Consider the following 22,524-nt stretch of genomic DNA (forward strand, 5'->3'; position numbering starts at 1 on the left):
AGGATAAACCAGCAGGAGCAGGGAAGAGAGTGCTCCACGTCAACCCCAGCCGACAGAGGACATGATGCCAGGGCACTGCTGCATCCTTTCATTACACACTGTAACAGGAGGCAAACAGACCTCGAAACAGGCCCCTGCACAGTCAAAGCACTCACCTGGGCTTCTTCCTGCTGCTTCTTCAGCTGTTCTAACATGGCCTTAAACTCTGCCTCCTTCTGCTCTGCCTCCTCCAGCGTGGCCTGGTTCTGCTCCTCGTAAGCCATAGCCACCACAGCCAGGATGAGATTCACCAGGTAGAAGGATCCCACAAAGATCACCAAGACAAAGAAGATCATGTAGGTTTTTCCTGCTGCTCGTAGGGTCTGTTACAGAGAGCAACGGCAGAGAGGGGAGAGGAAAGGAAAGGGGAAAGCGAGTGTCAGAGTGACACCGGGTACGTGAATTGATCCCAAGTTCTTGACCTGAATGCTTCCAAGCAGTGCTGAACGTTCAACGTCTCAGCACGAAGCCACTGCCCATTCCCCAGCAGAAGCACCGAAGGGGACATCCCTCTTCTTCAGGGAACACCCAATGGCTGCAGACTGGAAGGGATTCGGATGCACAGCGTGAAACTCCACGCTTTGACTCCCTTCAAACCACAGCAAACAGAACAAAAGCCATTTCGGCGAGGTCCCCAAAGCATCCTCAGGTCCCCAGGCAACATTCTGCCCTCCAAAGCACCTCCTGCGAGCAGAGCTCAGCTCTGAACAGACCCACAGACTGGTTTGGGTTGGAAAGAACCTTAAGATCATCCAGTCCCATGGGCAGGGAGGGATGCCTCAAACCAGACCATGCCACCCAAGGCTCTTCCCTGCATTGTTCCCCACTTCCCATCGTGTATAACACTAAGGCCAAGGGTTCTTACCAACTGATAGAGGTTCTCCCAGAAGTCCTGAGTCATAAGGCGAAACAAAGCCAGGAAAGCCCAGCTGAAGGTATCAAAGCTTGTGTAACCGTAGTTGGGGTTCCGGCCTGCCTTCATGCACGTGTAACCCTCCGGACATTGGCTGCGGAGGACACAACATGAGGGCATCAAGGCAGGAAAAGGGACAGAGCAAGGTGAGAACATGCACGCTATTCATGCTTATGGAGATGCTCCCAACACATGGCATGCACTCTGCTTTCCGGGTCAAGTAAGAAGAGCAGACAAGGAGAAGGGACTTCTGCAGTCCTTGTCCTATGGAAACAAGATGTGGCAATGGGAGGCTCTCCACCCTGAAAGGAGCAGCTTTTGCCCTATAGAGGCCTGGGTGAAAACCCAACCGAAGGCAATAGCGCATGGAGGTTTCCACTGCTGAACCCTGTGATGATTGCAATTGGATTCAGAGGGAAATAATGCCACTAAGTCATCATCACTAGACATAGACCTGAAACATGTCAGCTTACATCCTATTAGTCACGTAGTAACAATGGATGAATGTAGTTAGCTTGAGAAATGTGAAATACTTGACATGTGGAATAACACCAGGACCAACAAAGGAAGCAGCAGGAACCATCCCAAAGGCTTTGCCATCAATGGTAACTAGAGTCTTCACTTAAAGCTCATCACTCACCCTGCATCCGAGCTGTTACCACAGAGCAAAGGGTCAGGGGCACCGGGGATGATGTAAAAATTAGCTGAAGGAGACAGAAAGAGAAGATTACGCACACGCACAGAGGGAGGAGAGGTCAAGCACAGCAGCACCTTACAACCCTCACAGCCCCAGGTGACCACCTCAGATGAACCCACCAGAAACACCTTAACAAAGCCAGGGTTGTACTGACACCGAGCTGAGCAGGGGGCTGCCGCTGCACAGATACCCACACATATTGTTGGTGTATTCCTCCCAGTCAAAGCCCCTCGAGCCGTTATCCAGGAATGTCTCATTGACGTTGATGGGCCAGATCACGCACTTGTTCCTCAGATTGCCCATAAAGAGCTGCAGGCCGATGAGAGCGAAGACACTGAGACAAAACACCGTCAAGATCATGACGTCCGAGAGCTTCTTCACGGACTGGATGAGGGCACCCACGATGGTCTTCAAGCCTGCAGGGGAGAGCACGAGACTGGAAATGACTCCTGGAGGAGACAGTGAGAAATCACATCCTCACGGTCCCTTACCACCGCGGTGCCGTGGCAGAAGAGGGCTGCCACGAAGCAGCCAGTCCCCGGGAGCCACCAGCCCGTCCCACCCCGTGCACTAGGGATGATGGATGGCCCAAGCTCCCAGTGGTGAACTGGCAATTGTTAGAACAAATGTTCCTCCCTGGGCACATCTGAGCCTTGCAGCAGAGGATGCAAAGCATCCTCAGGAGGCCCTGCCATGAAAGCAAGGGCTCGTCTAAAGCAAGGGGTTAAGTTAAGACACGCTGCTACAAAGCTCTCCGTGGACACCTTGAGTTCTGTTTAAGCCTGGCACAAGCTAAAACACCACACAAAGAGCCAATACTTTGCCCATCTTCAGTTCCTGCTGCTTAACTCAAGTGTTTCAGCACTTTCCCCTTCCCCTGCAGGAGCTGCATCCTTCACTTAGACGAGGGGATTTGATGGGGCAGGGTTTCACCCTCAGCACTGGCCCTCTGGGTTCTACCAAGGCCACCAGGCTCATGAATAGCTCCAAAAGATCATGAATGGCTCAATAATAAAAGGAAGCTCAAGAATCCTGCCAGTTCTGCAAACCAGGCTGGTCTGGAAGAGGAACCATCCATGAAGTGGTGGAAGAACACGGCACAAAGGCTTCAGGAGACAGAGCCCAACAAGCAAGAACTCTGGATGCAGAGACCATAGAGTATTTAAGCAGCTTTTCTGATGCTAATCTCGCATTTGGAACTGAGCAGCGAAGGAGGCTCAATGTGGAGCCAGTCAGATCCAAGTCTCTGGCATTCGGCAGCAAACCTTTGACAAGAACCCTTTCTATGCCGACGGAGGTTTGATCCAGATCAGGAACACCAAGCTTCAAAAGGAATTCTTATGGAGGAACAGTGTTTTAAATGTCTTTCATTCCAATCTCCAGCGTTTTCAAGCAGTGCCAAAGCCCTACTCCAGCACCAAGCAGGGTTTTGCTGTTAGTTCTGGCAGACAAATACCCATTCCAACACCAGTTTGCATGCTCATCTCCAGCGCTCAAATATGCACCATGCAGCCATTCACAGCAGCAACCGGGGCTCTCTGCTTTGTGTGCTGCTCTCTCATAGGCACAGGAGGAGAAAGGGGCTTGGAACCACGATGCTCAATTGGCAGCAGGAGCGTTCCCAGTCCACAAACACAACTCCAGCAGCTCCCAGTGGAAGCAACGGCCTTCGTGCTCTGCAGATCCGCATCGCCACTGGGTCCTATTGAATGTCACAGGCACTGGAGACTGATGGCATCAGACAACTGAAATCCCAATTCATTTCTGCCAATGGGCACATCTCTTTAGAGCACCAGAGTTCAGTATGTCCTACCAAGCCACAGCAGCAGTGTGATGCTTTAGCTCATAGGTGCCACAGTCTGCTCCTGTCACTGGAGTCCATGCAGACCCTCTATCTGCATGGAATATCTCGCCTATAAACCACACTGAGGATAACCCCAGTTATAGATAGAAGATGTGGTTACCACCCATTGTAGCCCCAGCGTTACAATCCCCATTCCATTACATGTGCTGAAGCAGACGGGGAACCCCATAAACGAAGCCTGCAGTAGAACATGTGGCTGCACCGCACTTAGGAGGGGCTCAGCTCCCCCTTCCCTTGCTGTCATTTGAAATAAAAGGAAAACTCCATTGGTTTGGGGCAGGACGGAGGGAATGATCCCGAACGGAACTGTCCTGCTCCTTTCCATGGGCAGACAAGGCACGCTTAGCACCCAGAGCACTAAAGCTGCACGGTTTTCACTTTGCTACCATTCCGAAAGCAAACCACACACAGAACTTGTGTTAACATCGATGCTGCCCCTTGAGCAAGGCAGTTAATACCTGCAGCAGGCTGACAGAACCACAGCTGCACCCCAGATCCCCCCAGGGCGCTGCTAACAGCAATTCCCCACGTACCCTGTGCTCTTTAACGCTGGCAAACATTAAGGAATGCGAGGTAAGAACATACTCTGGCATACTCTCATTGGGTGCAAGGAAAGCAGATGCCACTTAAGAACATCATGCACAACAGCCATGTACATCTGATGGGTTTAGCAGTCTGGAATGGGGACAACAGTGATGGGCCCCTACAATCCCATAGCCTCTTTCCTGGCAAGTGGAGGCTGAGAAAGCAAAAGAACCATCATCACTTATTGCATTAGGGAACAAAGAAACAGAAGAGCAGAACTCATCCAGCGGTTCTATGGGGTGAGACAGGTTGGGGAGGGAAGCTTATTGCCATTACCTGCCCCAGATCCCATCTGACTCCAAGGAACTGAAGTGGCCTCGTGCAGGCAGGTTTTAAGTTTGCTGGGTTCTGCTCTCAGCTTATTCTTAGGAATAAGAACAGGTTTGGGAGTTCAGGTTTTAGAACAGGCTTTGGGTTTAGGTTTTAGAACAGGTTTGGGGTTTTAGGTTTTAGAACATTTCTAGAAACAGTGGCCATGACGGGGTGATTTCCTGAGCAAAAAACTCTTCATCCTAAGGAGGAAGGATATCCCCATTTTTCAGCCATCTTTAGGCAGAGTGGATAAAGGGATAACAAACGGGAAGAGCAGACTTCTGCCCCCCCCAGTTTGATGGCCCAGAAGCCTCAATTCCCAGCGACCCCACTGATCCAGACTGCCAAGCCCATCAGACACATCCCAGCGCCTCGGAGCAGCAAGCGATGCAGGACGGGAGGGGAGGTGCGGCGAGGGGCCCCGCTCTGGATGCTGCACGGTTCTCACCTGGAATAACAGAGATAGTTTTCAAAGCTCGGAGAACTCTGAAAGTTCTCAAGGCTGAGACATTCCCCAGGTCCACAAACTCTGTGACATATCTGCAAGGAGGGAGGTCACACACAGGAAACACCATCACGATACACACACCCCGCCAAGGAGAACACCTACTACAGACAAAGCCATACAGCACTCACAGGGGGCCTGCACCCAACAGCTGACACCGAGCGGAGCCCGCCTTACCTGGGATAACAGATATAGTTTTCAAAGCTCTCAGAACCCTGAAAGTGCGCAGAGCTGAAACATTGCCTAGGTTTACAAACTCTGTTATATACCTGCAGAATTAAACCAGAGTTAATGGCACCGTTGGGGTCGCCTTTTAGCTCCCGGTGTAGGAAACAAGCATTGCAAGGGCTTTCGAAGGGGGCACTGCAAAGGGAGAGCGCGCTCCAAGGGTCTCCACGCTGCGAGCGGCTCGTCCCGGTGGCTGGGGCAGTACCTGCAGCCTCACCTAGACAGGACTGCAGGATTTAGTGCTGCCTCTGTAGGAGAAGGGCATTGGAAAGCTTAAAGCTGGGAGGGGATTTGGTGGCATCGCCTCACTTCAGTGCTTTCAAGGGGACTCGCTTCACTTTGTGCTCATCAGAAAGCATCAGCCTCTGTCGCTGTGAGGAGCATCCTTCAGTCTCACCCCTTACGCTGTACTCCCTGCCTGTGAGGCACAGGTAGGCTCATCTCCCCTTTACAGAGGGATAAACCCGAGATACACAGAGGATAAGATGCTTCGTGCAAGGGTAACAGGGTGATATTTGCTAACTCAGACCAGACCATTCCCTCTGTGCTGTCTGGGGAGAAACAGGGATGAAAAGGCAAAGAAATGCCCAATATCTGAGTCTCCTGCGGGTGCTTCATAGAACTCAGACCCTCTTTAGCGGGATTTAATAACACATAATCTTGTTCCGGCCCTTGACACAGGAAGAGATTGGATTTGAAGCCTATTGGCAATAATGGCAATGAGGGGGTTACGGAGTCAGATCAGTGGGAGCTCTCACGTTTAAGACCAATGCATTTAAACTGCTCCTTTTTCACCTCTAGAGCAACAAAGGCAATTCCCAATGCAGAGGCTGCATTCAGTGCGTGCACGGCACTGGGAGCTTCCCCCACACGATCACAGGAGATCCCCACCTCTTCCCAAGGGAAACTAAAGGCTCAGGGAGCGACCGGTTGTGTGCCTTTGGTGCACAAGGGGCAACTCGGCGCATGTGGTTTAATTACAACCCAAAAGGCACAGAGAAAAGAGCAGAAACTCTGGGAAATCAACAGCCTGGGGGGCAGAATCCAGCCCCAAAAAGGTATTTTCTATGATTAAAGGCTCCCAAGCTTTCCTGCTGTCGCCTATGGGAGCCCCAACACGCACACATGCAATACCCCGCTAACAGCTGCAAAAGGGGATGCAACGTTCTCTTCCATGAGTGCCTCAGACCACCAGGGCCACCCACAGGGTTTTCCTGCTGAGCCAAAGCAACCATCAATGCAGGGAAACTCTAGGGAGCATCTCCTGGTGCAGCCCCCAGCCAGCCCCATGAGTCCTCATAATCAATGTAAGCTGAGCTGGCACAAGAGAAGAGAACGAAGAAGGAAAAGAAAGAACTCCTTTTCCAGCTCATTGGAAAGGGGTTAATAATTACTCAACCTCAAATCAGAGCCTGGGACCTTTGACCACACAAGGCCAAGGGGGGAAGGAGATAGAGATGGGACGCTCGGCTCTGAGTCCTCTGCTGAACAGGACAAGCTGCGACTCGGGCACGGGAGCACCCTAAAACACCGGGGGCTGTCCTAAAGCCTTTCATTCCCAAAGGCAGGTTTCAACACGTACTTTGCAGCACCCCTGACTCTGTGGAGCTGCGGTTTAGGTCCGCGGCTCCACGCCAGGCAAAGCTTCCCTCTTGACAGAATGAACCTTTGGGGATGCACTGAAGTTTCCCTTATTGTTTCCTTCCCCCCCTCATCCCCATCCCCTCCCACACGCCACAGATAGCTGGAGCAAGCTGAGAGCACGACTTACGCCATCATGATGACGCTGAAATCCAGCCAGTTCCACGGATCCCGCAGGAAAGTGAAGCCGTCTATACAGAAACCTCTCGCAATGATTTTCACAAGGGATTCGAACGTATAAATGCCAGTGAACGTGTACCTGCGGGAGGAAGGGCGTCGAAACGCCATTTCAGTGGTGTCAAAAGAGGAGTTCCAACCACTGGGGTCCAAGCAAAGCAGGTGGAAAAGGTGCTGGGTTGATGGGAGGAGCAGAGAAGCTTTTACTTACTCCACATTCTTCGACCATTCGGGTGGGTTACTAAAAGTCATGAATACACAGTTGGTCAAAATAGTGCACATAATGATCATGCTAAATACTGTAGACCAAAGTCAAGGATCAATGGGACACCGGCGTGGCTCTTTACATCAGCTTATGGCTCCCTGAGCATCACTTACTGCAAGGAAACTCAACCATTCCCAGTGGAGGGGGACCACAAAGATGCTCATGGGACGTAAGACTGGGGTGCCTATATATAAATAGTGTTTTCATGTCACCATGCAATTCATTTCCTGTTCTCTGGCATGTCTTAGCAATTCCCAAATCGCATGCCTAAATGGCAATGTCTCCCCAGATAATTCCATCTCTCCAGGAACATCAGTAATATATCCAACTGGAAAGCAGCATTGCAATCCATGGACACCTATGAGTTGGCTTGGAGGAGATCTTAGGGATCTTTCCAAAAGTCTCTGCTCCCTGTGTGTGCTCAGGATCTGGTGAGGGGCACTGCAAGCACAGCTCAATCTCAGCATCAGGAGCTGAGTGCATGCTAACTATGGAATTATCAGCAGAATGGGTCAGATCCAAGCTGTTGGACTTCCCAGTCTGTGGAAGCAAACTCAATGGATCTCAGCTCCAGGCTCAAGTCCTGCTTGCCAGCATCAACCACCTGCACCCCAGAACATCCAGAGGGGAGAAATAACACAGAAGCCAAAGAAAACGTTCCCAGCCTCAGATCCCAAATGGACTTTGGGAAGATGGAAAAGCTTTTTCGGGAGTACAGAGAAGCCTCTAACCCAACACATGAATTCCATTTCAGAGCCACTTTCTATGAATAAATAACTAACCAGGGAAGCAGCTCCTTCAATATCCCACCTTTTTCCTCCCCCCTCTCCCACTAACACATGCAGATGACGTTTCCCATCTCTTCCCTATCTATTCCCAAGCTGTCTGAAGCCTTGCAGGGGAGCATTTTGGAGCAGCCTCGCCATTAGAGGGATGTTTGAGATGCCGAAAGAGCAAGGAATTAGTCAGCATCTCGTTCCGTACAAGGAACCTTTGGCTCTTGAAGTATTTCAGGAGCTAAAGCTCAACTCCTCCTCACGTAAAGCATAGATCACAGTTGTTCCAGTACTGATGGATGCCTGTGCACAACGATGGACACAGAGAGGTGCAAAGAGCAGGGAGAACGAAGGAACTGACTTGCCTGGACGTGCCTAAAGGACCATGCTTTTCAATGCACAACGCGAACCCATCCCCACCACCGGAACTGAGCACAGGGACAAGCAGCAAGAGGCTGGTTCAGTGACTGTGGCAAGGCAGAAATAGCAATCAAAAGGATATGAATGTATCAAAATTTTAATAGCTATTCTTCTAAACAGATTAAAAGGACTTAAAATGTACAAGGCAGGTGTGGCACTAAATCGGAAGAGTGTTTTCCCTCTGTTTAGTACTACAAAGGTCTGCAGAGAAACAAAGAGAAAGAGAAAGAGAAAGAGAGAGTTAATGCAGGAAAATCACAGTGTTCATTATCCCCCGGTATAAAAATAGCATTTGCTGCCTTTCTTAAAGCACCATCTCCTTTATGAAGTTCCCATCAGGGTAAAACATCCCTACCAGCGCATCACGAGCGGTTCTGCTCCAACCCATCCATCCCTAGAGGCCCAGAGCAGAAGCCAAACCTCCCATCCAAGAACACCCATTTTCCTCATGCCCTGCTATCCCTATCTCCCAAAGCAACAGGACCACAAATTCAGGAGAACTGAACCCCAGCTTTATGCCACTGCCCAGGGCACAAAACCACCCCTATGGCAAAGGGCTCATGCAGCTCAATTCTCCTTCCCAAGCACCAAACAGGACAAGATCACACCTGCAAGGAAGCAAGTAAGCAATGAGAACACGTCCCCACCACCAGATACAGGTCAGGCACCCATCTCTGGGAACATGAACACATCCCATACCGGTGCATCAACTCCAGTCATAACCATGCGTTCTCCCTGCCTTTAATGAGGGAGATGTTAAGGTTTATTACTTTATCCTTACTTATATTACATAAAGGTATATCACTTTAGAGAGAAATGAGTGATGTAAACGTGAGGCAGAATCGACCCCTTCAAATGCAGACCTGCTGCTCCATCTCCCCACCAGCAACACGAGTACGGAGACAACCAAAGCAGCCGTGTGGAGAGGCAGAACTAGAACTGGGGCTGCTTAACACCAGCATTCCCAACGCAGCTCCCCGCGACTGGAAGGAGCAAAGGCAGCTCGCGTGCCCTGAACGCATCCATGGCCACCCATGCCCATCGCCTCTGGGATGCCGCCGCAGGGCAGGATGATCCAGCCCGGAGCCTCCCAACGGGAGGGAATCCACGAGGGCTCCTTGCCAAGGCAGCCGCGGGGCTTCCCCAGGCTCTGGGGGAATTTGTCATCTCCCTCCTCGCAAAGGGAAACGGGGGGGGGGGCTCATCTGGGGCTAAACGAGCCCACGGAGCAGCAAAGGAAATGAACACCAGACTGCGGTCCGGCGCCGCGGGTGAAACCTTCGTTGGCGGAGCCGCCGGTGCGTCCCCCAGCTAAAGCCCTCCGAAGCCAGCTCTTCAATTGCAGCATCAAGAATTGATGACCAGATTACCCTGGCACGGAACAAGATGCTCTAAGCTCTTCAAAAGCACAAGTTACGGAGTGGTTGAGGGACACCCCATGCTGGGAACCAGCTCCGGCTCCTGCTAACTTCCCAGCACTCCCAGACCATGGATACACCTTCATTCCCTGTGCCCTTTGCTTTGGAGCAGGTGACCCATCACACAGGGATGCTCCTGGGCGTCAGTCGTGTCCCCAGCTCAACACTGAGCTCTCCCACATCTTCTAAGCCATGAAGTCAGGGCCAAACATTCCATGGGCACAACGGGGGCTGGACCATGCAGCAACTCAGCTCCACAACGCCTCCATTTCCACTTGGGAAAGATGCCAGGGGAGGAGCCCTGTGGTTTGCTCAGCAAGCCACAGGTAACCCTGTTCTTCACATGGAGACCCAGGTATATGCTTCAGCTGGAAACCCAGCCAAAGCCTTTCGACCTGCACAACAGGAGCAATGCTCAGGTGGGAAGGTGGATGTGAACTGCTCTACATGGAAAGCAGAGCCTTGGAATGCTGGAGGGATTACATGGGAACGCACGTTTTCAATGGCTCTTTCACACACCTGCCATTCCCTGGTGTAATATAAGCTGCTTCATCATGCAATTGCACAAACATCCTGCTTAGCCCTTCACCTATTACCTGACCATAAGACAGCTCCTTGTTTCCTCTCCCCTTTTCTTCCCATCTTGCCCTTTCCAGCCCATGATGCTTGTTGAGATGATTCCTGCCTCTAAAGCCCATCACAACGGGGCCTCTCATACAACTTCAGCACAAAGAACGTGCTGCCCATCCCAGTGCTCCAATCGATTCCGTGCCGGTTCCTCTGCATCCTCTAAACCCTGGGTAAATCTCTGCTTGGCCTCATCAATAGAAAGGAAAGCACAAAAGCCAAGGAGCTTTCAGCACCTGAACCCCTTCTCTTCACTTTGTCTTTCTGCTGCTGACATTAAAACTCCCTTGCAAAATGGCTGCGTGCTCTTAAGATGTTTGCTGGTCCAGGGCCAAGAGCATCCTTAAGCCCTCTGAAGATCTGCTGAGGCAAAGCTCGAAACCCAGAGGAAGGTGAGACCCAGAGAAAGGGGGGGGAAGCCCCGAACTTCCCAAAGCCTCCATTGGTCATTGAAGGCTCTTTGTCCACTTCGGGTTAAAGTTGGCTTCACAGCAACCTTCGAACCCGTTCTCCCATCGGAAGATCACCCAAGAGAAGTCATCCCTAAACCCATCGCCAAACGGCGCATCGCGGCTGTGCTGGGGAGCACGGGCGAAGCGATGGCGAAGAGCATCGCGGGCACGGGGAGGTTTGAAATCCCCCTGCCTGCGGGTTCCTGCAACGGCTGGGAAGTGAGGAGGAGTGGGCAGCAGCCTGCAGGAGAAAACAGCTTTCTGAGCAGCCTAAGAACATATGGGAGCGCATTCCTCCAGCGGGAACACGGCTGCCTCAGCCCCAGCGCTCAGCGGGAGGGAGCGATGCCTCCCCGATGACACCCTGAGCAAGTCACTTGAACAGAGCTATTTTCAACATTCCTCTTGCAGGGAATTCTGCCACCCTGGAGGCTGAAGGAGGAGGGAATGGAGCAAAACCGGCTCCCAGATCATCGAGGTGTAATTCCTGACAGAGAAATCACAGTATCTGGTATTTATTATCCCATCCCTCCAAAGGAAACCGATTTATTTCCCACCCCATTCGTTACGAAGGACAGAATCTGCCCCGGTTTGCTCCTGTTTTAACCTCCTTTCAACGCAGGAACCAAAAAACCTTGCCATTTATTGAAATGCATCCACTAAAGCATTCCTGAAGGATGGATCTGTAAAAATAGACATCGCTCCATGTGGAACACGGAGCAGCGGAGCTGGGTGTCAGAGCCAACGGCAGCGCAATCTGCCTCTGGAAGGGGATTCATGCTGCCTCCCAGGCGGAAATGATTCTCCTCCCTTCCACTCAGCACCAGTGGGCTGCAGCTATTTAGGTGACTGCAGCAGAGCCTCTCTCGCCTCCTGCTCCGTGCCACACTCGTGTATCCCCATCCCAGCAGGAAGCGGGATGTGCTACGGCAGCACCTGGGGCTGCAGGCAGGCAGCACCCGTCCCTCCTGTCTCCATTATGCATCTGACACCCAGAAAGGGCTGCAGAAGATGACTGGCAGGGATCGAGCTCTCCTTTCTTTTCCTAGGAAGGGCATGTTCGCTTGTCCCGCTCCTTCGGAGCCTACCAGAGGGATGGAGCGGAAGGAGAAACGCCGCTACACACGGAACAGCTCTTGGAAATAACACCAAAAGGCTCGGTCCCAAATCTTCCCTCTGTTTCAACGACTCCACTGCTCTGCCAAGCCCACGACCTTGCAGGGCCATTACCCTGCCCTGCAGAAGCACATGTTAGAGCCAGCCGTGCCTCTCCCAGGCTGTGTCTCACATCCCTGGGATTTTCCCAGGGCCACGGAGCCAAGGTGACATTCCGGACCCGAGGGCCCATTTCCAGTCCCTGCACGTGACTTGGCGAAGTTGCAAGTCACTCCATTGGCACAAAGGCTCCAGAAGGATCCTCAGGTGCTCATCGGCAAGCTATAGGTGACCTGGGATGCTCACGGAGGTACAGCCAGCCCCCCGCAGCTGCAGGGTTGGTTGCCCCATTGAACCCAATGGGCATCCATACGATCCCAACTCCCAGGAAACTCAAGGACCTCCTAAACGGAGCCATTGCAGGAGCACTGACCCCTTTCCCCTCTTCTCTATGAGGTTCTTGCTGAGTGAAATGGAAGTTACTTAAGGACCACAACGCAGCAGAGGTCACATCCAAAGGGAAAGAACAGGGTGTTTAGTGGGAGCGATCACCAAGGCCATAAACGGGAGAGAAAAGAGGTCTAAAAGACGGGAAAACATCAGGAAACAGAAACACTAAAAATGGCCCAGGATGGACCAGATCCTACCTCTTGCTTAAGCAATCACTGCAGACTGAGGCAAGCATCTGCTTTGCCTTCATTGCTAGGGATGCTCCCACATCCGAGGCAGCCTGAGCTTTGCTTGCACAAGAACAGGGAAGTTCATGGGCTGGTTTCCACAGGAATTGGACTTCCTATTGGTGAACTAAAGCACATTCTCTCACAAAGACAAAAAGGAGCTGAACTACCCCCAAAACCCGCTACCTGTGAGCAAAGGGCCTCCTACGAGGCATTACTCCCACTTTGCTACATGGAACAGCAGGGAAAAGGGAAGCAGCTTGGACAAAAGCCCCGCAGGGCTGGGAGTTCTGAGTCCCCGCGCCACGGCTGTGTTTCTAGGTCGCGCTGTTTCTCCTTTCAATATCAGTGAAGAGGCCACTGGAATGCTCGGCTTCTCCAGGAGGATGCAGTTTCAGCCCCCGTGGCAGACCCAAGATCACTGCGTCCTCCCGCAGCTGATCTGCTCCTCCCCGCGTGCTGCTGCTGTGAAGGAGAAGACCTGGAGAGGAAAACCACGAAAACCCTTGGAAAACTTCCCCTGCTCCCCGCAGCTGCGCGATTCCCGATGATTCCGGAGGGCTGCTCCGACCGCCTTCAGAAACAAAGGCCTGGGGGGAAGTCGCTGCTGGAGCAGCAGCGCAGCCCCAAGCTACCCAAGGGGACGCACAAGGAACTGAGCCAGTTCTGGTGCTCATGGGAAGAGCAAAGCTCTTTGAGCTCCGTCTCCCATCTCCGGAACGTTCCCCTCCATCCGCAGCAGCTCCAGCTCCGCACACGGGGACAATGGAGCAAGCAGAGGAGCAGGGACTGGGAACGGACCTTGGTTTTCCCTAAAAGCTAAGGATTTCTTCCTAGCGTTGCGCTGGGGGAAGCTGAGAGCTGCCCAGGTCCCCTTGCCTCCTGCTTGTGGTGAGCACCAAGCCACCCAACGGTGCCCACAGCCCTCCAGCACTCTCCTGCTGTAGCCTGAAGGAGCTCAAGCCTCCCACAGCTGTGCCCATGCAGGTACCTGTGTACCAACCACTCCTGCTTGGAGCTGCAGCAGCATCCCCTACCACCCAACGGCTTTGGTTGGGTGCGACAAGGCCAACGCAAAGCCTCGCTGTCCATGACGGCTCCAGTTTGGAGTGGTCACATCCAGGCTCTCCATCGGCACTGCTAAGCCTGAGTTACAGGTGGTAACTGTCTCTGCGCACTCAAACTCAACCTCTAGCAAAGAAACAAGGCACAAAGCAGTAAAAGAGAGCCCCAGGTTTAAGCCCTTTGGCCTTCTATGAAAATCAGTGTCCGTGCTCTTCCTTCTTTCCCCATAGAAGATCCCTCCGCACGGTGTTTGCTTACTCACCCCTTTCCCCATGCCACCACTCCATTCCTTACTGCATCTTGGCACCCCTAAATGCCTCCTGCTTAGTGCCACAGACATTACATGCTTGAAATCAAACTGATGGCGACGAAAGGCAGTTATAACCCCATTGGGGTTTCCGTCCTCATTGCTGCATAACCATCAAACTCCATGCGAGTAAACCAAACACACTTAAAACCATTCCCCCTTCTTCTTGCCCTTATGGTTAACATTGGCAGCTCAGCACAACTTTAGCTATATTCAGCTGCCAACTCCAACCAAGCAGGACCATAGCATCCCTATTAAACCCCAAAGAAAAACAGGGAAAACAACAAGCCCCATCCATAGACTCCGCTCTTTGTCTTCTCCTCACACCATACCCAAACCTGCCATTCCCTAACGGAAAAGGCAGTTTAGCGCCTTCCTTCTTCCGACTCACTTTCTGGGTCATATAATAAGGGTCAAAGTCCTCCAGGGGTACAGCGACCAGGCCTTTTGGGATGTCCCCGTAGATGAAAGGCAAGTTCTTCCCCGCCTCGAGGTCACTGTTGGGTTTGGGTTTGCTGTCTTCGTCGTCATCCCGGTGGCTGCTGTCCTGCTTGGAGCGCTGCTTCTTCTTCAGCTCGGCGATGTGCTTCTCGATGTTGGCCAGAGACTCCGGCGTGAAGGGTTTGAAGCTCTCGGGGCCTGGTGGTGCGAGCAGCTTCGCTGCCATCTTTTCATCCTGCAGCAGCTTCTTTTGCTCTGTTGCACCCGGACAGGTCAGCTCTGCAGGGGAGCAAAGGCACAGCAAGGTCAGGCACAGCTCTGGGCTTCCGGTCCTCACCCCGTGGACCAAGTGATGGACACAGGCCCGTCCCTCCCCATCCTTACCCATCCCTGCCCCTGGCTGTACAGCCCAAGCAGAAGCATCGCACAGCCCTGGATCACCAACCTGCTTTGGGCATCTCCTGACCACAGAGTCCATTCTATTCTCTATCCCACTTCTGATACAGTGGGATATGTTCCACTCTTCCCTGTCTGTGTAATGGGTTGGAACTGGATGATCTCAAGGTCCTTCCCAACCCAAACCAGTCTGTGGTTCTACAGGAACTCTGCAAAGCAACCATATCAAACCCACTGCTCTGCAGCCAACATGCATGGAATATGCTGAGCTCCCTCGAGTGTCATCAGATATTACTGCAGTTGGGAATTTGCCTTCATGACTTCAGCCTTGCAATGGGAAGAAGCTCTTCCCTGTGAGGGTGCTGGGACACTGGCACAGGATGCGGCCGCCCCATCCCTGTTCAAGGCCAGGTTGGATGGAGCTTGGAGCAACCTGCCCTAGTGGAAGGTGGCCCTGTCCATGGAACTGGATGAGCTTTCAAGTCCCTTCATCCCAACCCATTCCACGGCTCCATGAGCATGGTGGGAGGGCTCTGCACACTCCTTTAGGTTCAAGACCTCAGTGGGTTCACCTCTTCCTCCTCCGAGCACACCACATCTCTCCCATGGGAAGGCAAATCCCACCCTTTCATTCATACACATACATATACATTTATATATACATATATATAACAGTGAGGGTTTCTATTCATCTCAAGCCCTAAGCATGAAATCCTTTGTCAAGACTCCCATCAACAGCCATTCCTGACAGCCACGTTTCCCCAGTGTGCAGGCTGGAGACAGGGTCTCTGCATCAGATGCAAGGTGATGGAGCACTTCATGCTGGCAAGGAAGAGCTTCCATCCTGCAGAGGCTCTGACACTCCTCTGCTCCCTTCAGCAAGCAGGAACACATCGAATTCCTGAGCCACAGGGCCTTCTTTTCCCACTCCAGGAGCAGGCCAAGAGAGGAATGACAGGAGCCCTGCACTGATGCAACAGCACTGCAGTGCTGCAGGCTGGAATACAACCCAGCCCTGACACGGCTTTGGCACTCCAGGGAGGGACTCAAGCACCAAAGTGGCAACGGATTCGAGAGGGAAGGCAAGGCAGCGGTGAATGGATGGGGTGGGAAGGGTCCAGAGTGGGACAAGGCCCCTTCAGTAAGGGATGAAGGCGGATCCCCCAGGGTAACACACAGAGCATCAAAACGGGCACTGACGGTTTGCAGTCTCTGGAAGAGACTTCCAGATTCCTTAAGAACTGCACTAGGGGACCAAATAGTTAAAATCCCACTGTTTCAGCATCGAGGAGTGCTCTGTGTCCACGTGGGAAGAGCTCACGCAAGCCGCAGACATCATGGAAACGGAGGGAGCCTGAGCTGGGACAGGCTTCATCCCGCCTCTGAAAGCAGAAGTCACAGCTTCCCATGGACTGCAGTGAATAAACTCAGTTTATAACGGAATACCCCGAGATCCCTGCCTTTAACATGGAACCTGGGGTACTTCCAAAGCCACAGCTCGCGTGAAGCATCCTTCCAAGTGATACCTGCGCCTCCTTCATTCCAGCTCGGACATTGCCATTTACGCACTGGGAGGGCTCAAGCGTTCCAACACACGTGGAACTCCAACCACAAAATCCCTAAGGATAGCTCCTATGTAAGTACACAGCTTGGATTCTATTGATAGGAACTCAACCAGGTACTTCTGGAGTAGTAACAAGAAAGGCTCGAAAAGGATGGGAGGAAGGGGAGGGAAAAGCCAGCCTCTTGGTCACGTTATCTCTGGAATCATCACGGAATAACCAGCTGATATTAAGGAAAATTAATTTCTTCTATTCTTGCAGCATTTGCATGCATTTAATTACCAAATTTCCCACATCCTGTGAAACTACAGAGCAGCGTTGGGGATGTGGTCTAATTGAATGGCACAGATAAATATGCAAGGCCTGAATTTAGAAACCAAAGTAGCTCAGGGACACAGCACCGAGAAAAGGGGGGAAATGAAGGCGGAAACGATGTGCCTGGGCTCTGTGTCCAGTTACACAACCAGCCATGGCACGCAAGAACCTCATGTGCTACGTGGCCATCCAAAGACCCAGCCCAAAGCCAGCAAGTACCCCCTGGTACCCAGCTGCAGGGCAGGGTGGGTTTGTACCAGACCCCGTGCATCCATCCAGTAAGAGATGCTGTGATTTATCCTGATGGACCAGGGCTGCCTCATGGTGTTCACACGTGCTGCAGACAACCAGCAACTGCTTTGGTGGCTACTTGTAGGGCTGCTGCTTGTTTAACAGCAATAGGTAACAGTGACCTGGGGTTCCAGTTCTTGCCTGTCCTCACTTCCTTGTAAGTTATCCCACTTTAAGATGATGGACAAAATCAGGATGCAAACTAAAAGATGGGAATGAATAGTGAATTCAATACCATAAGGAGGCCTACAGGAAAGCTGGAGAGGGGCTTTGGACAAGGGGAAAGGAGGGACAAGACAATGAGTTTCACCTGACAGAAGGGAGATGGAGATGGGGTCTTGGGAGGAAGCCCTTCCCTGTGAGGGTGGTGGGACATGGAATGGGTTGAGTGCAGAAGCTGCCTCATCCCTGGCAGTGCTCAAGGCCAGGTTGGAGCAACCTGCTCCAGTGGAAGGGACCCCTGCCCATGGAACTGGGTGAGTTTTAAGGTCCTTTCCAACCCAAACCAGGCCACTTGAAAGACCTTGACTAGAATCAGTCCTTATCCACACATTGACTGAATGAACAAGCATTGAACGACCTTCATCCTGTAGATCTCAGGCTCTAGAAGGGCTGTGGCTCATCCTCATCTTCATCAATAGACACTTCTACATGGCACACGTGGCTTGTGGAAGCCCATGGGTTCATGGCAAGCTGCTTTAAACCAGAAAGCCAGTTTTATTCTATCACTGAGGATGGGATACACAGGACTTGGGAAGAATAAAGGCTGGGATTTACTTTGGCACTTTCCCAATGGGAATCTTCGTCCTCTAAGGAGAGAAAGGGTTGGAAAACTGAGACAAAGACTCCCCATCAGGTAGCGGTTTTGTGCCAGAGTGATGGATAACTGCATCCCACATCTCCAACCGCACCTCCATCCATTCAGATGGAGAACTGCATGACTGCACATTGACACTGACGTTTCCCACTGATTTTACACCAGGGAAGAGGATGCTGCATTGAGGTGCCCAATTGCTAAGACTTAATTATATTTCCTAACAGTTCCCAGCAGCCCATTTAGTACATTCTGAGCTCTTCTGATCAATTATTCAAGCTGATTGTGACAATAAATTAAAACCACGGTTTTGAGGCAATATCTCTGCTTTAAGACATTTCTCCTTCCATTCATTTGCAAGGCTCAGTCACTCTCAGCACATCTTTGAGAGAGAACCCTTCTAGATGCAGCTTTATATAACCCACCCCGACACACAGGGCCCTGACTGGAACGTGCAGGGCTGGGGCAGGAAGGAAATCACAGCGTGGAGCAGCAGCCCTTTGGAACCCTCCTGCCTTCAACCCAAAGCAAACGGGCCATGGGCGAGGACTCCTTCAGGAGAACCCAGCCATCTTCTCCTGTGTGGCTGCAAGAGGCCACTTTGAGCAATGAAAAGGGAGCCTTTCCCTTAGGAAAGCCCTGGGGTCACGTTATTCCTGCTAACCCAAATCTAACTCCTTGCTCCATCCATTCAGACCCACAGGACAGGGGCAAGGTAACTTATCCCAGGCGATCCTCGTGGAGCACCCAAGTGGTAGGGCCACAAATGGGATAAACACGAAGGGAAGGTGAAGAAATCCCCCCTCGGGGTCCAAGCGCTGCCGTCCTGCTCCTGACTGCGCTGCACGGGGTCACCTCCTGCTGGAACCACCATTGGAAGAGCAGCGGTTGAAGCTCCACCTCACATTCCCAGGGCACTTTCCCATGCAGGTGAAATCCACCTCACGCTGCATCGCTTCAGCCACATTAAATCACTCAGGCTGGTCACAGCTGGCCTCAGGATGAGGGATCCCCAAGGATAACACCAGGCTCCTTTAGGAAAGACTTTCAAGCATCCTCCCTCCAATCCCAATGCCAGAAATCGCCTCCCAGCCCCAACTTTACAGCACCATTTCCTCTCCCTCCTCAGGCAGGAGCGTTAAAAGCCAGCTTGGAGCCGAGCTGGTGTCAAGGCGGGGTTTGAATGCACCTCAGCACCAAACCACCGCTCAGCCCCCAGGACACAGCACTGCAATAACAGGGCATAAGGGGCGAGTCCCAGGCCCTGATTGACTTCTGAATCCCACCGGATCCAGATGACCAGCGATGACCTCCCCACCCCACACCAGCACAAACCATCTCCTCCCTGTGCTTGCCTGCATCCTCTTCCCCCTGCTTTGAGCCCAAACCTTTGAGCACAGCAGTAAATGATGGATGCTGGTGCCTCTGGTGATGTCAATGGCTTGGATCGATAGTGAATGGGAATCATGTGCCCGGGTGAGTCCCGGGGCCAGCAGCTCCCCACTCATTGAACCAGAGGGAGCATCAATTGCTAACGTGGGAGCCTGGTTTCATGAGGCAGCAAGAAGCGAAGAGGAGGAGGTGATCCCATCCCTCCCATCCTCACTGCCTTTCGTTTCTGCCTTGTTTCACCTCCTGTAGCTGCAAAGGAAACTCCATCCACGCTCAATGCGTGGCAGCACGCGATCGCTCTCCCTTCTGGGCATTAGAAGCCCACATGCCCACCTCTGATGGCAAAATACCCACATCATTGTACTTGTGCAGCATCGACACCGGGATCCTGGTCCAAGCCATCCACAGGAGCTTATATAACCGGGTAAACGCTTTGCAATAGGTCCAGGTTCTTCCACATGGGATGAATGACACCACAGGAGCGACGGGACACGTCAAAAGGGGTCAAGTGGCCCCTTCAAGGCCCCCTTGGTGGGTGCTGTATTCAAACCCCACTGGAGCTAAGGACGGGAGCTCTCCACACACACACCACAGACAGTCACCACAACCAGGTTCCCAGAGGCCTTACAAGGAACTAGTACGGAAAATGGCACCCGGAATGGTGCCCGCTCGGCTCCTGCTCCCGGCGCTTCCCATCCACCGCACACAACATTCCCAGAGGGAAAGATGGGGCTGCAGGCAGAGGAAGAGCCCCCCACGGCTGCCACCGCCACCCCAAGGCTGCCCCTCACGCTCTCCAGGAGAGCATCCATTGGGAACGCCGGAAAAGCAGCACACCCCAGGACCCTCCCTCCCAAGCCAGGAGGGAATCACGGCCGGAACGCTTTGTGCCCCCTCTGAAGGCCACGGGGGGCTGCAGGAACACCGGTGTGAAACGAGGACATACGGGTCATGGGTTCCCACTGGGTGCAATGCTGCAGTGTCCCAGGGCCCGGGATACGTGTCTACAGCAGCAGCATCACAGCCAACGCCGCCCAAGCCGACCCCCTCCCAAGGACCATTCCCGGCACAGGGAAAGCCGGCGGCTCCCCAGGACCGAGCTGCCCTCACGCACCCGTGTCCTGCTCACACGCATCCCCTCATCCCTCGCACTTGGAGGCTCCATCCCGGATCATCCGCAGCCACCGCCATGGAGCAGAATTCCAGCTTCCCCACCCCCACATTGGCTGGGCAGGATGGATGGGGGGAGGGGGGGGGAAAGGGAATGAAACACCCAGATTTTTAACGGGAAAAGCTGCCGACGGAGCCGTTCCCGGTGCCCAGGCAGGGAAAAGCCTCAATTGAGCCCCACCAAGGGAAGGGAGCGGGAGCGCGAACCAAGCTGCCAACATCGGGGTCAGGCTGGAGCCTCAAAGCCGCCCCATGCCCCCCAAAAACTCCATCCTCCAACTTCTCCCCCTCCCTCGCAGCGGGATGCTGAGGAGGTGGGGGGGCGGAGGGCTGTACCAGCGCTGCAGCTAGGGCTGGGGGGGGGGCAGGGATAGCGAGAGAACTCCGGTTATCCCTCCCCACAATGCAGACAAAGAGCACAGCCCCAGTTTGGGGGCCTCCAGAAGGGCCCCGGGATGCGGGGATGGATGGGGTGGTCCAAGCGGAGCTCCCGCTGCTCCAAGGCCGAGGGTGGGCACAGGGATGGGGGGACCCTGTGCGTCCTCCCCAAGCCGAGGGGATGCCGAGCGGAGGCCGCATCCGGAGGCAGCTCTCCCCCCATAGGGGCTCAGGCCTCCGAATGGGGCTACGGGTGGGGCCCCGCACGGAGCCGGGAGGGCGATGCTGGATGCGGGGACACCCGGGTCCCCGCTCCCGGAGCGCGGCGAGCGAAGGGCGGAGAGGGGCAAAGCGGCGGCGCCCCCGCCGCAGGAGCCCCGTTAGGGGCTGGGTGAGGGGGGGGGGGGGCTCCTTCTCCCTTGTCCGGCTCCGGTTGCACCGGGGACAGCTCCCGGTGCGAGCCGAGCGCTCTGCGGCAAAGCCCCCGCCCGGGGTGGGGGGGGGCAGAGCGCGCGTTGCGGGATTAAACCCAAGCGGACCCCAAGGATGCGGGGGGGAAGGGGCTGCGGGGGGGGCGGCACTTACCGCGGCCGCTGCTCTAACGCGTCCCCCGCGCGGCGCTGCCGGACTGCGGCGGTGCGGGAGCTGCGGGAGGAACTGCGGGTGTCGCCATCTTGGTGCGGTGCTCGGCGGTGCCCCCCCCGCTCCTCCCGCCTCACCTCCGCCTTCCTCCAGCGCGGGGCCGGCCCCCGCAGCGCCGTCGCCGGCCGGCAGGGGGCGCGCCACCCCCCCCGCGCGCGCGGGAAATGCCGCCCTCTCCCGCGCTCCGCGGCGCGGGGGCGCGCCGGGACCATCCCTCCCGTAGGACCCGCGGTGCCACGGGGCATAGGCACGGGTCCCAGCATCAGCATCGCGGTGCCCGTAGAAAATCGCACCCGTTCCTCGTTCCGGAGCTCGGGATCGGTCATTCCCCGCCTCTGGAACTCCCGGCTTTGCTTGGGCACAGCCTGAGGAGCGCCCATGCGGAAGTAAGCACCGAAGTCCCGTAGCCAACACGGAGCGCGATTCAAGACAACAGCCAGAGGGGAAAACGCGGTGTCGGCCAACCCCGCCTTCTTTATGTAGCGTCGGGATAAGTTAAAAGTCCCAGTGACTGAGCACCCCTCCTTTCTACCCCTTTATACCCTACGTGGTTACACCTCGGGCCATAACTCATGGAAAGCGCCAACACGCACATCAAACTTCTGCGGGAAGCTCCGCACCCTGAGTCGCTTTCATCCAAGCTGGACCTTCCGTGCTGGAAGCGCAGGAGCACACCGGAGCTTCCAAGTAGGACATGCCGGAGCTGCCGGGAAGTGTGGGGCACCTTGGCACCAGAAATACTTCAAGGACATGCTGGGGCCCCGAGGGTGTTAGTACAGTTTGTATAAGGTATCTTTAAGCAAGGTGCTTAAAGGAATAAATAGGCCAGTTCAAGAGGGTGAGTAGTGATAACGCTCTTACCAAGGCGGACCGGGGAAGAGGGAATAAGAGCGCACCCATCCTGCCTCTGGTGCAGCCCGAAGTTGTGCCCATCAGGGAATGTGCAGTGATGCAGTAACAACCACCATCGTCCGCGAAAACGGAATGGAAGCTGCTCTCC

At 53.9% G+C, this 22,524-nt stretch overlaps 1 protein-coding gene across 3 annotated transcripts in view; it reads right to left on the reverse strand.

Annotated features, from left to right (window-relative positions):
- Window positions 1-21,590, reverse strand: part of SCN8A (sodium voltage-gated channel alpha subunit 8) — a 43,655-nt gene extending 22,065 nt beyond the window's left edge. The window contains exons 1-10 of one of the 3 annotated variants that reach the window (XM_057401389.1): window positions 21,468-21,590; window positions 14,515-14,843; window positions 8,504-8,623; window positions 7,173-7,261; window positions 6,915-7,043; window positions 4,859-4,950; window positions 1,844-2,065; window positions 1,593-1,656; window positions 905-1,046; window positions 156-362 (exon numbers count right to left, since the gene is read on the reverse strand). In XM_057401389.1, coding sequence (XP_057257372.1) covers window positions 156-362; window positions 905-1,046; window positions 1,593-1,656; window positions 1,844-2,065; window positions 4,859-4,950; window positions 6,915-7,043; window positions 7,173-7,261; window positions 8,504-8,623; window positions 14,515-14,790 — 1,341 coding nt within the window. In that variant the 5' untranslated portion in view covers window positions 14,791-14,843; window positions 21,468-21,590. Of the gene's footprint in view, window positions 1-155; window positions 363-904; window positions 1,047-1,592; window positions 1,657-1,843; window positions 2,066-4,858; window positions 4,951-5,092; window positions 5,185-6,914; window positions 7,044-7,172; window positions 7,262-8,503; window positions 8,624-14,514; window positions 14,844-21,467 lie in introns of those variants that run through there. The other 2 variants (XM_057401461.1, XM_057401543.1) reach the window with 2 other exon arrangements.
- Between the last annotated feature and the right edge of the window lie 934 nt (window positions 21,591-22,524).

This window comes from Pezoporus wallicus, unplaced genomic scaffold (assembly GCF_028554395.1).
Source record: "Pezoporus wallicus isolate ANWC-B61680 ecotype Strahan unplaced genomic scaffold, APGP_CSIRO_Pwel_v1 contig_14349, whole genome shotgun sequence".
Lineage (NCBI taxonomy): Eukaryota > Metazoa > Chordata > Aves > Psittaciformes > Psittacidae > Pezoporus > Pezoporus wallicus.